This window comes from Gopherus evgoodei, chromosome 3 (genome assembly GCF_007399415.2).
Source record: "Gopherus evgoodei ecotype Sinaloan lineage chromosome 3, rGopEvg1_v1.p, whole genome shotgun sequence".
Classification (NCBI taxonomy): domain Eukaryota; kingdom Metazoa; phylum Chordata; order Testudines; family Testudinidae; genus Gopherus; species Gopherus evgoodei.
In genome coordinates, this window is record NC_044324.1 from 1,941,916 (window position 1) to 1,958,543 (window position 16,628).

At 50.0% G+C, this 16,628-nt stretch overlaps 1 protein-coding gene across 2 annotated transcripts in view; it reads right to left on the reverse strand.

Moving 5' to 3' along the window:
- SP1 (Sp1 transcription factor) overlaps positions 1-14,669 on the reverse strand; it is a 36,244-nt gene extending 21,575 nt beyond the window's left edge. The window contains exons 1-3 of one of the 2 annotated variants that reach the window (XM_030554464.1): positions 14,557-14,666; positions 11,176-11,276; positions 8,601-10,089 (exon numbers count right to left, since the gene is read on the reverse strand). In XM_030554464.1, coding sequence (XP_030410324.1) covers positions 8,601-10,089; positions 11,176-11,276; positions 14,557-14,563 — 1,597 coding nt within the window. In that variant the 5' untranslated portion in view covers positions 14,564-14,666. Of the gene's footprint in view, positions 1-8,600; positions 10,090-11,175; positions 11,277-14,556 lie in introns of both variants that reach the window. The other variant, XM_030554465.1, reaches the window with a different exon arrangement.
- Positions 14,670-16,628: the final 1,959 nt, after the last annotated feature.

The following is a 16,628-nucleotide window of genomic DNA, read 5'->3' on the forward strand; positions in this document are numbered from 1 at the left end:
GCGTGCTGCTTCGAAGCTATACTAAAGCATATTGAGTAATTGTATTTTAGTTTGGTGTTTAATGACTTGAAGCTACTCGGAAAGTTCTATGATATCCTTTAATTGTTAAGAGGTTATTATGCTGCAAGTTAAATTAAATTGAATTCCTTCTGGGGGGAAAAAATGAAGTTATTTGGTTTAACACAAAACTTAACCACATTTTTCCTGCTGTAAGAGAACAAGTTTGGTTTCACAGTGGCAACTGAGTAATACATAAGAACCGCCATACTGGGTCAGAACAAAGGTCCATCTAGCCCAGCATCCTGTCTTCTGACAGTGGACAGTGCCAGGTGCCCCAGAGGGAATGAACAGAACAGTAATCATCAAGTGACCATCTCCTGTCCTCCATTCTAACCCCTTGTTAATAGATGTTACTTACAGTCAGAACTGACACTGACGTAAACAATGCAGGACACTGACACAGAATACCAAACCTGTCAAACCAGTATAGCTGCCAAAACTTTCCTGAATCATAAGCTGTACAAGTCAAAGTTCTAAAGCAAGGTGCAAGTTAAGGAACAGGTCTCTGAGCAGACTAGTTTGCAGCAGCCCTGTGGTATCTGTCTGCTAAATCAATTCAGTTACAGTTCTCAGAAATTTCCCTCTGGCTCCAGAAGGGAGAGTGACTTTAAAATTGGCAAAACCTGAACAATGCAATGGATGGAGTTAAATGGAATGAACATTTTCGGAACACTGTTATATGAAAGACATGAGCATTTTCACTAATTAATGGCTTTACTTTATACTTGCTTCTGACTTAAAGACAGTATAAAAGCCAGCGCAAATACCATGCTGTAATATGAGGCAAGATGCTCTGAGTATTTCCAGTATACACTTCCTATTATCAAGAGTTTGAAGCTGAACAGAGTTCAAACTTGGCTGAAGCCAGCAGCCCAGTACCAAGTTTTTGTTTCGACAGAGTTTCAGGGGAAAAAACTCCCAAACAAACCGGTTTCCCTCTTATTGAATCGTACAAGGTGTGACTTGACTTCTCAGACCACCAGTATTATGGATATTTCTTCAATTAAAATGAAAACTATCTTTTGTGGGGAGAGGGAGAGAGAAAAAGAACCATCTACAAGAAGCTGAGATACTGAATGTTAAGTCCTGCCCCAGCTGAGGTATGTGGAATAAAATTACACAACTGAATTATTTTCTCAAGTTATGTAATTCGATGTGATCATTAAACATTGATAGTAGAGTTAAAAAGGGATCTTGTCAAGGCTTCTTGCCCTAAAGTGGAACCTAATTTACCCCTCTTCCCATCCCCAGGAGTACGTACCATGTGGAGGTCTCATTTTCCCCAGATACAAGATCTCTTTTAAAAAAAAAAAAAAAAATCATGTATTGTGCCAGCAGCCCACCAGCTATGGGAAACCCCACAAGAACAGAGTTATGACACAAAGTTGCAATGCATTTGGGTACCACAAGGAAACAGGTTCAAAGGGTTATTCTTTGACACGGCCTTAAAAAAAATAACATTTTTGCTGTGTTCCTCCCTTACATTCAATAGCTTAACATGCAGCTATTCAAATACTTACTGAAACCCCGAAAGCCAAGGTCCTTCTGCCAGCCTGCTTTCGCAGGTAGTGGGAGAAAGGAAAGAGGAGAAGAAACTGGTTCAAATTCTCACACATGGCTGAAACATGAATGATACACCGTATTTTGATGAAGGCTACAGAGATAGTGTGACAGCACTACAGCTGCTACTGCTTCACAGGAAGCCAAAACACTCACTATTTTGAAGCCAGAGGAAACAAACTGCTGCGAACTAATCACAAGGGATTGAGGTACAAATAGTTAAGAGAATGGCAAGCAGAAAAATAAAAGTGGTGACAATTTTACACCATCCTTAGCCGAAACTCACACTATAACTGATCTCACAGGCTCAATGCTAGTATCTACAAAATGCCTCAAGACTGCGATTGAGGGGAACGTGAAAAGAAGAATATCCAGTGCAATTCATAATGCAGTGGGACAGTGCGAGAGTGTAAGAGTCTGCCTGCACAGATCCCTCTACGGGATTGGGGCCCCAAGTTGCCCCTGTGGTCGAATGACAGCCAAAGTCAGTGTAGGAGGAGAAATTGATGACACAGAGTCAGGGTATTTCCTTGGTGCAGATTTTGTAAACAAACACATTACAATAATTCTGTTTTCCTGCTCCCTTTTGAAGGACTCCCTGATTAGGAAACAAGTGCCCTGACCCATGAAGTAGCCATTCTGAGCTTGTGCTCTCCAGATGTTCCCGCAGAAATCTTCCTTCCAGATCACAGAGGTAAACAATGCTTTGCAAATTTAAAAATGCAGCCTTGTTCTAGCCACTAGCCCGCTGTGTTTGGAAGGTGGAAAACCCTGTAAACTCCACTCTCCACCCCCTGCCTGCATGGGCATGGCAGGTGGCATCCTCCTCTTTTGTACTCAGCTGTTTTGCACTACAAAAAGAGCCTCAGTCGAGTACTTTAATCGGTTAAGGTCCTGAATGCCTTGCATCAGTGACACCTAATGGGAACACATTACGGTGGTCTGTTTACCTACCACATACTTTAACCAGGCAGTCGACGATCCCTATCTTGAATGCAACCTGCACTTACAATACTATATAAAAGTACTTTACTATTAATTGAGGTGTCCAACATGCAAACCTGGTCCATTTCACCACGTGCCATAGATTTTGCAGTTAATGGCCTAAAGCTAAAAGGTTGGTTTCTTAAAGTGAAGCAGAAAGGTGAAAAGAAACTACAGTGGAACAAGTTTCAGAGCCGGAGCCATGTTAGTCTGTAAGTTGTCACATGCCCCAGAATTTCCACAAAGGCTTTGCTACATCACAAAAAAGGTATCAACATGCAAACTGGCTTTCTTGCGCTATGCAGGCTCACACTTTTAGACACAGATGATATTTTAATGACATCTTCAGAAGATGCATAGCAGGAGTGATGGCTCTTTCACTGATCCTTAGATGAGTGGTATCTGAAGGTTGCAATCCCACTCCACAAACATGTAAAATTAAAACCAAATTCTGGATTTATCATGGAGCTAGATGCAGGACAAAGTTTGAACACAATCCCCACTTCATCAAGACAATCCTCATTCCTATTAAGAAATGGAAGCTACCACAGTTTGAGGGTGACTACTGAGATAATAATACCATCGAGCTCTCATATAGCCCTTCAGACCAGTAGATCTCAAAGCACTTTACAAAGGAGAACATTATTATCCCCATTTTTCAGATGTGGAAACTGAGGAACAGAGAGGTTAACTGGCTTGTTCAAAGTCACCAGCAGCCCAGTGGTCAAGCCAGAAACAGATCCCAGGTCTCCTGAATACCAGTCCAGTGTTCTATCCACTAAGCAAAAGTGACTGGCACTATTACATCCTCAATACAATACTTGAGCCTAATTTCATGTATATATTTATCACATGCAAAAAGCTATATTAAAAACACCATTAAGGCTGAAAATCATTAAGGGTACTTTATGAGTATGACAGCCTCTGAGAATTATTGAGGGAGATTTCCAAGGCTTCCTAGAGGATTTAGCCATACAAGAGAGTTAGGGAATTCTAGAATTAAGGTAGTCTGTGAAAATTTAAATCCTGCCCACTCTGGCACACACAAAAGTCTTGCCCAAGATCACACAGGGAGTGTCTATAACAGAGCCAATCAAGAACCCAGCTCTCCTGCGTCCCAATCCAATGCTTTTGCCACAAGAGAACATCCTTTCTCTTCTTACAACCCTCTGCCCTATTTACTATTCATCCACAACAATGGAAGAAGCAGAAGTCCTGTAGAACAAGTACAATGTGAAACTGCATAACACACAGGAGCAGAATTAATGTTGCACAGGCACCCTTATTTCTGGTACCTGCCAACTCTTTAGCACTTGACTTTGAACCTTAGTTCTTTTAATTTTTTAAATTCCCTTGGATTTTAAGAAGAAACTGAAAGACATAAATTGTATCACGTGGAGCCATACTGACTCCCTGCATGGATGATCAGCAGGGTTGCAATCCAGAACCATTAGATCCACAGTACAAACCATTATCACTTGAGCTAAAGGAGCATGACTAATAGCAGTAGTAGAGTTCTCTCTTCTCCATGGACTAGCCATTAAAGGTACATACAAACACACACCTCACCAATGGCTCACACAACTATTTGCACAGAGCAGTGAAACACTGCAAGTCGGGATTCCACAATTTTATTTCCTGACTCTGGAGGGAATGGGATCTGGTGGTTAGAGACCGCAGGCGCACGCGCACACGCACGCACGCACACACGCACACACAGCGGAGAAGATCTGAATCTCTAATATTAAAGACCAGGGTTCTATTCCTCAGCTCTCTATAAGTGAGCTTGTGCAACCACTCAGTTACTTCTGTTAAAGGAGGAAAACAATATTCTTACTCAATAATACAGCCAAAATCCAGGAAGTACACAGAGTTAGTGGAAGAACCAAGCCGATAGCTCTGCTCTCCTAGCTCCTACTGCTTCCCTGAGGACAGGGGGGCAGCTGCTCCTCCCCATCCGATCTCCCTGGGGTCGAGGAGCAGACACAGTGTACAGGATAGGTCAGTGAGGATTCTTAGTGCGGGTGAAATGTTCAGCGATTTTAGCAGCAAACCTCGAGCAATCTCTGCTGAGCATGTACAAATGATGATGTTCAGAGTCACAGTTTGGCAAGATCCAGTTAGGTTTTGATGAGGACGATAAGGGCTGGCACACTACTGATTATATACAACTATCCCCTGACAAAATTTCAATTTCACTTTTCCCTTCACCTCACTCTCTGAAGCGCATGAAGTTTGTGCCAAATGTTAAAATAATCAGCCCTTACACAGAGTGCAAACATGGAAAGTCCCAGCACCAATTGTTAAAGTTTGGCAGAGTGATAAGCAACAGGGGCTCAGAATGGAAAATGTCAGGCAACTTTAACAAAAGGCATCACTTCCAGCTCTGCCCATAATTTATTTATATCTCACCACATGAGAGCTTGGAAAAAGTAGGTTCCCAAATATCCCTTGAAGCCTGCATCACAATATCCATCAAACACACCTAACTAAACTAAATCAAAGTGTCACCTAAACATCATACCCTCCAAGCTGAGGACAAAGGCCTCTGGCCATCTTTGCTGCAGAATTCATGTCAGACAATTAAAATGTGAGGCAGCAAATGTGTCATCACAAATGAGGGTTTTTCCACTAAAAGCAGCCCTCTTTCTACTCTAACACATGGCTGTCACGGTTTAAAAAAAAACAAACAACAATAGCTGCTCAAAATAAGCCATCTGATGCAGGGGTGGGCAAACTACAGCCCGCAGCCGTTTTAAGTCAGCCCTCGAGCTCCTGCTGGGGAGCGGGGGCTGGGGTTCCAGCCAGGGAGCAAGCTCGGGGGTCACTCCACGCGGCTCCTGGAACCAGCTGGGGAGCAGGACCTGGGGGACCCCTCTACAAGGCTCCCAGAAGCACCGGCATGGCCCCCCTCCGGCTCCTACATGCTCCAATGACCCCCTCCAGCATTCCAATGGGAGCTGCAGGGGCAGTGCCTGTGAATGGGACAGCGCGCAGACCCGCGTGGCTAAGATTCTGCATAGGAGCCAGAGGAGGGACATGCCGCTGCTTCTGAGAGCCGCTTGAGGTAAGCGCTGCCCAGATCCTGCGCCTCTGAGCTTCTCCCCATGCCCTAGCCCTGATCCCCTCCCACTCTCCGAACCCCTTGGTCCCAGCCCAGAGCCCCCTCCCACACCTCAAACTCCTCATCTCCAGCCCCAGCCCAGAACCCTCGTCCCTCCCACACTCAGCACTCCTCATTTCTGGCCCCATCCCGGACCCCGCCCCTCATCCCCTCCTGCCCCCCAACCCCAATTTTGTGAGCATTCATGGCCCTCCATACAATTTCCATTCCCTTGGGCCAAAAAGTTTTCCCAGCCCAAATCTGATGGGTAGTCTCCAAGATCGTTCCTCCCTGATCCACCCATCAAGGGCAAAGCCATCTCACAAATACAGGAACTAGGAGTTGCCTACATGCTTCAAGGCATGTTTTGTACCACAGTGAGTTTTAAACGTAGCAAGCTGAAGAAGCAGTGAATCCACTGAACACAAATCAGACAAATGAAATGACAAAAACAGGCCCTATACCACACACACAGACTATTTATGAGAAAGATACATGTTCATGTTATTTTGTTGACTTTATACAGTGGAAACCCAACAATTACAGTTAATCAGATAGGAAAACAGCTCATAGACATACAAAACCCCAATCAATTTAACAGCAGTTCAACAGGTCACAAAACACTGCAAAACAATTCCAAGGAAGTGGCTTGATTCTCTTTTGTGTAGGAAACAGAAGTTGAATTGCGCAACATTTAAATTGCTTTTAAATTACGTGACTCACTTGAGTGGCTGCATTTTTAAGTAAGATACAAAATGATGTGACACGCAGCATCCTAAGAAGCTATTACCAAGCAAAGACGAGAGTTTAAAAATATTACTTTTCAGCATTAATTTCTTTCACTGAGTGAACTTAAGAAACGTTCTGTCTCAAAAGTAGGAACAAAATTTCTGAGTGTCAAGACTTGCAAGACCATAAATGCACATTGCACTATGACACCATAAGGCTATACCAACTATCGACTGTTGAGAGGGACCATTTGTGAGCAGACAGTAGTGATTCAGTGGAAACAATCAGGGTTCTTTGTGCCAGTCTCAACATTTGAACATCTCCAAGTAATGAGATCACAGCATCTTACTACCCCCCCCCCCCTACACTTTCTTCTGACCACACACTTCAAGTCACTGTATAGAAATTCCTAACTTAAAATGAGGAATAAATATTATAATGTTCCCCCAATTTGATTCTTTTGCCTTGTAGAGTTTGCAACTCTGTCTGGTTTATCCCTTGGGTCAGGGGCGTCGATCTCATACTGAATTCCACTTTTAATTATGATCCGTATTCGCTTAGGCCTCCATAATGACCATATACTGCCTCAAACACACCATGGATCTCTTACTCATGTCAATAAGGGGTTTGGATAAAGATCAGGAGTAGAATATAGGCTTTATTTAGCAACTTAATTTTACTTGTCCCTAATTTGTTCAGGGCTACATTGCTGCACTCAGAATTGCGGCATAGTGGGAGAACATCTTCCCTTTTAGAATCATGGCTATTTCGGCCTTTTGGTTCTCTTCTTTCCTCATCCTCCTCTCTGTCTAGCTCCCTCTTCCCTATCTGGCTGAGATCTCTCCCAATTCCCTCCTTCCCTGGGCTTCACTCCCACACTTCACAGAGTCAGAGTTTAAGGCCAGAAGGGATCACGGATCATCTAGCCTGACCTCCTGAATATCACAGGCCACCAACACCACCCGCATACTAAACTCAACAACGGAAGTGAAACCAAAATATATGAGACCAACGGATTAAACAACCATGTGTTACAGGCAGAGGGACTGAGATGCATCAGTGCTTGCAGCTCCTGTCGTGTCAGGGAAAGGATTAAACGAGGTATACCCAGATAATCCCAGCAAGTGACTCTCAGGCTGCAGAGGAAGGTGAAAAACCTCCAAGGTTGCTGTCAGTTTGACCTGGGGAAAACTCCTTCCCAGCCCCACATGTAGTACTCAGTTAGACACTGAGCATGTGAGCAGGAACCAGCCAGGGAACACCTAAGAGAGACAGGAGGCTTGGTGCCACCCAGCCCTGACCCACCCTGCCGTGGCCATACCTGAAGCTTCAGAAGGGGGAGATTAAAATAATACCTCCCAGAAATGCATTTGGGGAGAGGGGCAGAGGAAATCACTCTCTATACTAATCCCTGGCTGAAACCCCAAAGCTGGAATACAAAACATGCCTGCCACAATCACTTCCCTCCATTTGATTTGTTAAAATGATCAGCAATGAAGGAGTTAACCTTCATAACTGGATTTTGGTGTGAACTCCAGGATTAAGGGAAGGTGGGCAGTTAGTTCACACCTCTTCAGAGCTCATTTCAGGTTGGCTCCCTGAATCTTCAGACAGCCATCATTGCCTCTCTAATACTTTGTTCCTATTGCGGGACTTTATCTTCACAACTATGAAGAGTAGAAACTTTTTAAAATGGAAGCTTAGATTCTGCTGAATCTGAACTGGTCACATGGCCCACAAACAAAAAATGTCAGATCTGGCTTGCAGAATGGATGTTTGACACCTCTCCACCAGCTGGCTGTATTGTCTGGACACTTCAGGTCTTTGGGGTTCCTCCCCTGATAGCTGTGTTTCTCAACCTGGTGGCGGGTGGGGTGGGTAACAGGACAGAATTATGGGGGGTCACAGGCAAGGCCAGCATTCCCTAAAGGGGCCTTGCAAAGCAAATTCACATGGTTCAGCCCCATGCCCTGAGCTTAAGATGGGGGGTTTGGAATTTTTTCTAGCCCGGGGGGTGGGGGGTGGGGGGGGTGTCACAATTTTTTTTTTTAAGTTCAAAGAGGGTCACCAGCACAGAACGGTTGACACACACTACCTTATAGGAAGCGAGATCAGAAACAAAAAGAAAAATTCAGAAGTCATTTCAACAAACCATCCAACTTACCAGTGGCATTTGCTATAGCCAGTGGCAGCCCTTGCAGCTGATGTACCTGGATTCCAGACGCTCCCAAGGCACTGAGGTTAATGGTCTGAAGTCCTGGCATAGAAGACAGCTGAGCAGCATTGACAGTGACAGTGCCACTGGGGAGGGAGGCAGAGGCTATTGGCGTGAGCGTGTTGGTGTGCCCCGTCTGCCCCAGAGATACTCCCTGCATTGGGGCCAAGGTGATTGTCTGAGCTTGGGGGTTCTGCACCTGAAGATTCTGCAGCTGAATAGTCTGCCAGCTGACTTGCCCGTTTGGCCCCACAGTAGGTGTTCGAATAATGATTGGCCCAGAGTTGGGGAGTGCTTGAAGCTGAAGGTTCTGCAAAGCATCTTGGGAGATGGCTTGGGTGGTAAAGGTCTGGCCAGAGAGTGGAGCAGCTTGCAGGGCCTGAAGGGTTTGCCCTCCCTGGACAAGCTGAGGCTGGACTAGGATCTGCTGCTGGGATTGTTGATTTTGATCGGCATCCTTCTGCTGACCTTGCTGAAGAGCCACACCAGAAACCTGATTCTGTAGAGAGTCCGAATTCTGAATGCTGCTAACCCTCTGGGGTGTCTGGACCTGAATGTTTGTTCCCATGGTCCCACTGCTGGAAAAATTCATGACGCCCATGTTACTGCTTGTGGTCGTGGTAGAATAGCTGTTGGCATTGGTGAAAAAAGCACCAGAGCTGGCCAGGGACGTCACTATGTTGGAAGAGCTGATTGCAGCACCAGAAGTCACTATTTGAGAGCTGCTGTCTTGAGAGCCAGAGCTGCTTAAAGTGACGGTCTGAGAAGTGGGCGCCAAGCTGGCAGCAACACTGCTGACAGGCAGCAAGGTGATATTACCATTTAAAGCCACTGGGACATTTGCCACATATTGAGTTTGTCCTGATAGGGTGTTATTGGCCAAGCCAACCCCCTGAATTGGGACAGCCTGCTGCAGCAGATTTGGCATGGCGGCTAAGATATTGCCTGTCCCGCCTCGGTTTGTAATGATCTGTTGATTTGTCCCAGGGATGATCTGAAGTTGGCCAGAGGCATCCTGCTGGACATTGACTTGGGCTGGGGTGGTGGCAAACTGCAGCTGCTGCCCATCGACAGTCTGAAACTGTGGGATCACCTGGTACTGAATATTAGGTATAACACCAGGCAAACCGGTCAGCACCTGCTGATTCTGCAAATTGGGGGCAGCAGCAACCACATACTGCCCAGCTGTCACAGGTCGGTTTTTTGGTGACGACTCGCCACCATTGCTCCCTTGCTCCTTGGAGGAGGTGGATGTCCCAGGGACAGTGGAAATGATTTGCCAACCATTCGTAGTCTGGGCAAGCTGAGCGGCAGCAGCTGTGAGGTCCAGCTCACCTGAGCCCCCCTGCTGGCTCTGGGAGCTGTTGGAGTTCTCATTGGGAGACTCAATCCTGCTGCATGTGGCTGCGAGCAGAGCCAGGGGTGAAGGCTGGGATTCCTAAAAACACACAAGGAGGAGGAAATAAGTATCCATTAGCCAGCCCAGCTGGCAGTGCAAAATAAGCAAAAACAAGGAGGAGTGTTCCGCTAAAAACCAGGGAAACACTCCGTAGTGACACACACACACAGCTGGAAAATACAACTAGCAAACACAGGGCTATCAGGCACAAGCAAGTGGAGGAACATCAAAGGAGGAAGAATTTCAACGAACACAAGGAGACACATTAGAAATTGCTTTCATAGTTCAGCCCAAGACCAGGAAGTTTCCCTCTGCCGTGATATTTGGCACATCTCCAGAGGAGAGATCCTAAGAGGCAGTACTATTGCTACTAGGCACTCATGGGCCTTGAGACCGTGCATCCACTAGAAAGAAAAGAGGTTTAAAGGGCTACCACCACTATTTCCTGGAGGAGGTGCCGACATTTTAACATTGGCTGAGGTTTTGTACATGAACAGCCACATTCCATTCGCTACAGGTTCTCGTACCATGCTCATCAGCATAGCATCTGAGCACCTTCTAGGTGGGCATTACGCATCATGACTAACATGTCACATGCTTGTTCTCTCCTCCTCCCCCTCAGGGAGAGACATGAGTGCAGGGGAGTGTTTGTTTTGAAATTATACACACGCTATATGTTATGCAAGGTCAAAGAAGTGCCTGATATCCCCAGTCTTAAAACTCTCCTCTCTCTATCCCAAGGCTAGCCCATACCCTTTACTATTGGTGCCACCACAGGGAGCCTCGCCACACAGAAGTCACTGGGTTTTGCAGTCTCACAGTGTGCATGAGGACTGCCAGGGTACCACCAACCTGCATCTTTTCACCAGCAATAAGGTGGCAGGAGAGAGCTCGCTTGATCATTACCTGTTAGGTTCTCTCCCTCTGGGACACCTGGCATTGGCCACTGTCAGCAGACAGGGTACTGGGCTAGATGGACCTTTGGTCTGACCCAGTATAGCCATTTTTATGTTCTTAAGGTATAAGAGGCTGTCCCATTTAGCTATTCACTAGTATGCATGCAATCCCCCAAGATCTTGATCTCACTCCCCACTGACACCATTCACATGCTGGGACTCCACTCACCTGACCCTCACCATTGCCTCCAATACTACTACTTCTACTGCAAGCACTTTCTTCTTCCTTCTCAGACTTCACAACAGCCATTTCTTCTGGACTCTCTTGGTCTGCATGGGGAGGAAAATGATCAACCCTGTTACAATCAAATTGTAAAAGGTTTATAAGAAGCAGAGTACAGGGAAGAGCTGAGAAGGGTGATGAGAACAGTTTAAAAACAGGAAAGTTAAGGGAACAGAACACCCAGGAGGGTAAAAACAGAAAGAAGGGAGGTGGGATTAGAAAGGGGAAGGAGGGTCTTTCTAAGTACTTAAAGGGCACTAACCACCCCCCTAGTATCTAGGCACTTAACCAGACAGAGGTAAAGGGAAGGCTTGAGAAGATGGTGAAGGGGGAGATGGTGAAGGAGACAGAAGGGGAAAGCAGAAGTGGGGAGGGGGACTGGGAAGCTGGAGAGAAAAGAGAATGGAAAAGAAATTGACAAATGTTAGAAACTCAGTGAGGAGGAAGTGGGAGGAACACACTCTCCTGCCTCTCTCAGGTTCCTCCCCATTCCACTCTTGCAAGTCTTCTTCTGCTCCCCTTTCCACCACCGGGGTTCTTCCCTCTATCCCCATGCCCTCCCTTTCTCAGGTCCCCACTGCCCCTGCTCCCTCGCTCCCCTGCCTTGAGTGTTCCCCCTCCCACAGACCTTCCCAACCTCCCTCCCCACAGATTCCACTCCTACAAAGGTTCCCCCTACACCTAAGGACAGTGATTCTCAACTAGGGATACATGTACCCCTGGGGGTACTCAGAGGTCTTCCGGGGGTAAATCAACTCACCTAGATATTTGCCTAGTTTTACAACGGGACACATAAAAAGGACTAGCAAAGTCAGTACAAACTAAAATTTCATACAGTCAATGACTTGTTTCTACTGCTCTCTATACTATACCAGGGGTAGGCAACCTATGGCACACGTCCCGATGGCCCATGAGCTGATTTTCAGTGGCACTCACACTGCCCGGGTCCTGGCCACTGGTCCAGGGAGCTCTGCATTTTAATTTAATTTTAAATGAAGCTTCTTAAACATTTTAAAAACCTCATTTACTTTACATACAACAATATTTTAGTTTATATATTATAGAGTTATAGAAAGAGACCTTCTAAAAACATTAAAATATATTACTGGCACACGAAACCTTAAATTAGAGTGAATAAATGAAGACTTGGCCCAGCACTTCTAAAAGGTTACCAAACTCTGTACTATACACTGAAACGTAAGTATAATATTTATATTCCAAATGATTTATTTTATAATATGGTAAAAACTAAAATATAAGCAATTTTTCAGTAATATTGGGCAGGGCCATTTTTGTATTTTTATGTCTGATTTTGTAAGCAAGTAGTTTTTAAATGAGGTGAACTTATGGGTATGCAAGACAAATCAGACTCCTGAAAGGGGTACAGTAATCTGGAAAGGTTCAGAACCACTGCCCTAGGATCCTGCCCCCTCCCCACCAGGATCCTGCCCCACTAGGCCTCTCTTCTCCCCCAAGTTCCTGTCCCCCTCCCCCACCAGAATCCATCCCACAGTGGTTCTCCCCTCCCCCCTAGATCCTCCCAGGGGCTACCCTCCTGCCAGGACTACCCCATGAGGGTTCTCCAGTTCCCCTTGCCTCTTCCCCCATGCCCCCAGGAACAGGATCCCAGTCCCCTTCTTCATAGGCGCCATCACATAAGGGATCCCCCCTCTCCCCTAGAACCCTACCCCCCTCCCCGGGGCCATTCCACAAAAGCTCCATGTAAGATTCACCCTCACACAGGTTCCACTCCCTTCCCTGAGACTCCCTCCCCACTTCCAGGTGCCTTCCCCAGGATTATTCCCACCAGGATCCCTGGCCATCTCCTCCCAGGCTCCCTCCCCATGAGGGCTCTTCCTCAGGATCCTGGTTCCTCTCCCTATGGAAGCCACCACACACAAACTCCTCCTCTGTCCAGGACCTCCCCCACCAGGGTTCCCCATTAGATCCACCCCACCAAGATTCATCCACCAGAGATCTTCACTCCAGCACTCCTGGAGATCTCACTCCACTTGCACACCTCCCCACAAGGGCTCCCTCTTCCCACTGGGATCTTCCCCCCACACTCCATCCAAGAGCCCTCCCCCATGACAACTTCCCCCCAGAAGACCCACCCCATGAGAGTCCCCTCCCCCCAGGTCCTCCCTCAAAAGCCTCTTCTCCCCCTCCTCGGGATCCTTACCTCCTCCCAGGGATTCATCCCTTAAGGATCTGCTTCCCTTAAGGTCCTTCCCCCAGGAGGGCTCCCAGTCCCTGCGAGATCCACCCCACGAGGGATTCCCGTCCCCCACGAGGGCTCCCAATCCCTGCGAGATCCACCCCCACTAGGGATTCCCATCCCCCAGGAGGGCTCCCAATCCCTGCGAGATCCACCCCACGAGGGCCCAGTCCCTGCGAGATCCACCCCCACGAGGGATTCCCGTCCCCACGAGGGCTCCCAGTCCCTGCGAGATCCACCCCATGAGGTATTCCCGTCCCCCACGAGGGCTCCCAGTCCCTGCGAGATCCACCCCTACGAGGGATTCCCGTCCCCCACGAGGGCTCCCAATCCCTGCGAGATCCACCCCCACGAGGAATTCCCGCCCCCATGAGGGCTCCCAATCCCTGCGAGATCCACCCCCACGAGGGATTCCCGTCCCCCACGAGGGCTCCCAATCCCTGCGAGATCCACCCCCACGAGGGCTCCCAGTCCCTGCGAGATCCACCCCACGAGGGATTCCCGTCCCCACGAGGGCTCCCAGTCCCTGCGAGATCCACCCCCACGAGGGATTCCCGTCCCCCACGAGGGCAGTCCCTGCGAGATCCACCCCCACGAGGGATTCCCGTCCCCCACGAGGGCTCCCAGTCCCTGCGAGATCCACCCCACGAGGGATTCCTGTCCCCCACGAGGGTTCCCATTCCCTGCGAGATCCACTCTCACGAAGGACTGCCCCCCCCGATTTTTACCCCCTCCCCCGGTGACCCACCCACGAGGGTACAAAGGTCCCCCCTCCCCTGGGATCCTCCCCCATCTCGAGCCCCTTCTCTCGTGACCTCCCGCACGAGGTGTCTCCCTTCCCCCGGGCTCAGGTACCAATCCCTCCCGGGACCGCCCCCACGAGAGTTCCCCTCCCTCCGGGGATCCTGGCCCTCCCCGGGATCCTCCCCCGTCTCGAGCCCCCTCCCCCCGGGTCCCACCCCCCGAGGGATCCCCCTCCCCCGCGTCCCTCCCCTCCCAGGTGCCCTCGGCCCGGGGGTGGGGGCTGGCTGGGGCGGGGCGGGGCCGGGCCGGCCCGTCGGAGTCGGCCGGACTCGCGTCCCCCGGGGCCGGGGTGGTGCCGTCCTTACCGCTCATGGTCGCTGCGGGGGGCGAGCCCAAGTCGCTCTCGGGGCGGGGGAGTCCGACTCGCTGACGAGGCAGCCTAACCCCGCCGGTGACCGCCAAAGGGCTGGCGAGGGAGGGACTGGGGGAGCTGTGCGACACGGCCCCGGCCCTGAGACACGCCTCCCGGCTCGGCCCTGCCCAATCAGGAGGCAAGGAGGCACCCTGTGGGCGGGACTAATGGCGGATGACAGGTTGCATGGCTAATGGAAAACCAGGCGGATCCTAAGAGGGAGTGGTAGCAGTCCACGAAAAGCCCCGGCCCTAGGATACGCCCCCTTCGCGGCTCCGCCCAATGAGGGAGGGCAGCGGGAGGAACTGACGGAGGCTGTGGCCAGTAGGAAACCAGAAGACCAACAGCGCGAAGGGAGGGACGAAGGATGAGGCAAGAGAACAACTGACGTGACAGATGGCCAATCAGCGATCATGCAGCCTCCTCAGGAAACCCCGTACGGGAGAGGCTTGGCGAGCATGGACCGAAGTCGTGATTGACGTGCAATATGACCAATTGTCCGTTAGGCGGGCTTCGAAGACGTTAACTTTGTGGGGAAGGCGGGATTAAAATTCAATTGACGCGAGACAACACCAATGAGCTATCAATAATGTGACAGACGGGAGAAGGCGGGCTTAGAGTCTGACATGTAGAGAGGCCAATCAGCGATCGGGCAGGATGCCAGGCAAGGTATCAGAGCCAATGAGGAAGGAGAGCAGATCGAAATCGACCTATGGGAAGTGCGTGGGGGCGGCTGTAAAGGGTTCGGTTGAACCCCTGGAGGCGGGTTGGGTTGGCCGGTGCTGGGGAATGTGGCTGAAAAGGCGCCATTTTAGGCTGAGCTCCGCGCGGCTGTCCCCGCCCATGTAGGAGAGGAGCCGCCCTGCTCGTGCGCAGGTTTGCGCCAGCGGCGTGGGGCGCCCGGCCCGGCCCGCTCACAGCGGCGCCTGCACCCCAAGACCTGTGCCCAGAACACCCCGCCGAGCCCGGAGACGTGTTAGCCGCGCGTCCCCCAGCCCAGTCACGACACACTCATCGTGCCCTGTCAGCAGCCCCTTCCCCTGAGCCTCCGTCACCATGGCACGTTCCCCCTCCCCTCCCCCTGTCGTGACAGCTCGTTCCCCCGCTGGGACCCGTCAGAGCAACACGTGTCACCCCGAGATCCCGTCATGGCAGCACCTCCCCCTCAACACCCTGTCACGTGTCCCCACGAGTCCTTGTCGTGACAGCACGTTCCCCCGCTGGGACCCCATCAGAGCAACACGTGTCACCTCGAGATCCCGTCATGGCAGCACCCCCCACCACCACCCTGTCACGTGTCCCCACGAGTCCCTGTCGTGACAGCACGTTCCCCCGCTGGGACCCCATCAGAGCAACATGTGTCACCCCGAGATCCCGTCATGGCAGCACCCCCCTCAACACCCTGTCACGTGTCCCCACGAGTCCCTGTCGTGATAACACAACCCTCTTGACCCTGTCGTGACAGCACATTCCCCCGCTGGGACCCATCAGAGCAACACGTGTCACCTCGAGATCCCGTCATGGCAGCACCCCCCAACACCCTGTCACGTGTGCCCACGAGTCCCTGTCGTGATAACACAACCCTCTTGACCCTGTCGTGACAGCACGTTCCCCCGCTGGGACCCCATCAGAGCAACACGTGTCACCTCGAGATCCCGTCATGGCAGCACCCCCCCAACACCCTGTCACGTGTCCCCACGAGTCTCTGTCGTGATAACACAACCCTCTTGACCCTGTCGTGACAGCACGTTCCCCCGCTGGGACCCCATCAGAGCAACACGTGTCACCTCGAGATCCCGTCATGGCAGCACCCCCCCAACACCCTGTCACGTGTCCCCACGAGTCCCTGTCGTGATAACCCTCTTGACCCTGTCGTGACAGCACGTTCCCCCGCTGGGACCCCATCAGAGCAACACGTGTCACCTCGAGATCCCGTCATGGCAGCACCTCCCCCATAAACACTCAACAACACGTCTCCCTGAGTGCCTCTTCTGGTAGCATGTGCCTCCATCGTGTCAGTATGGC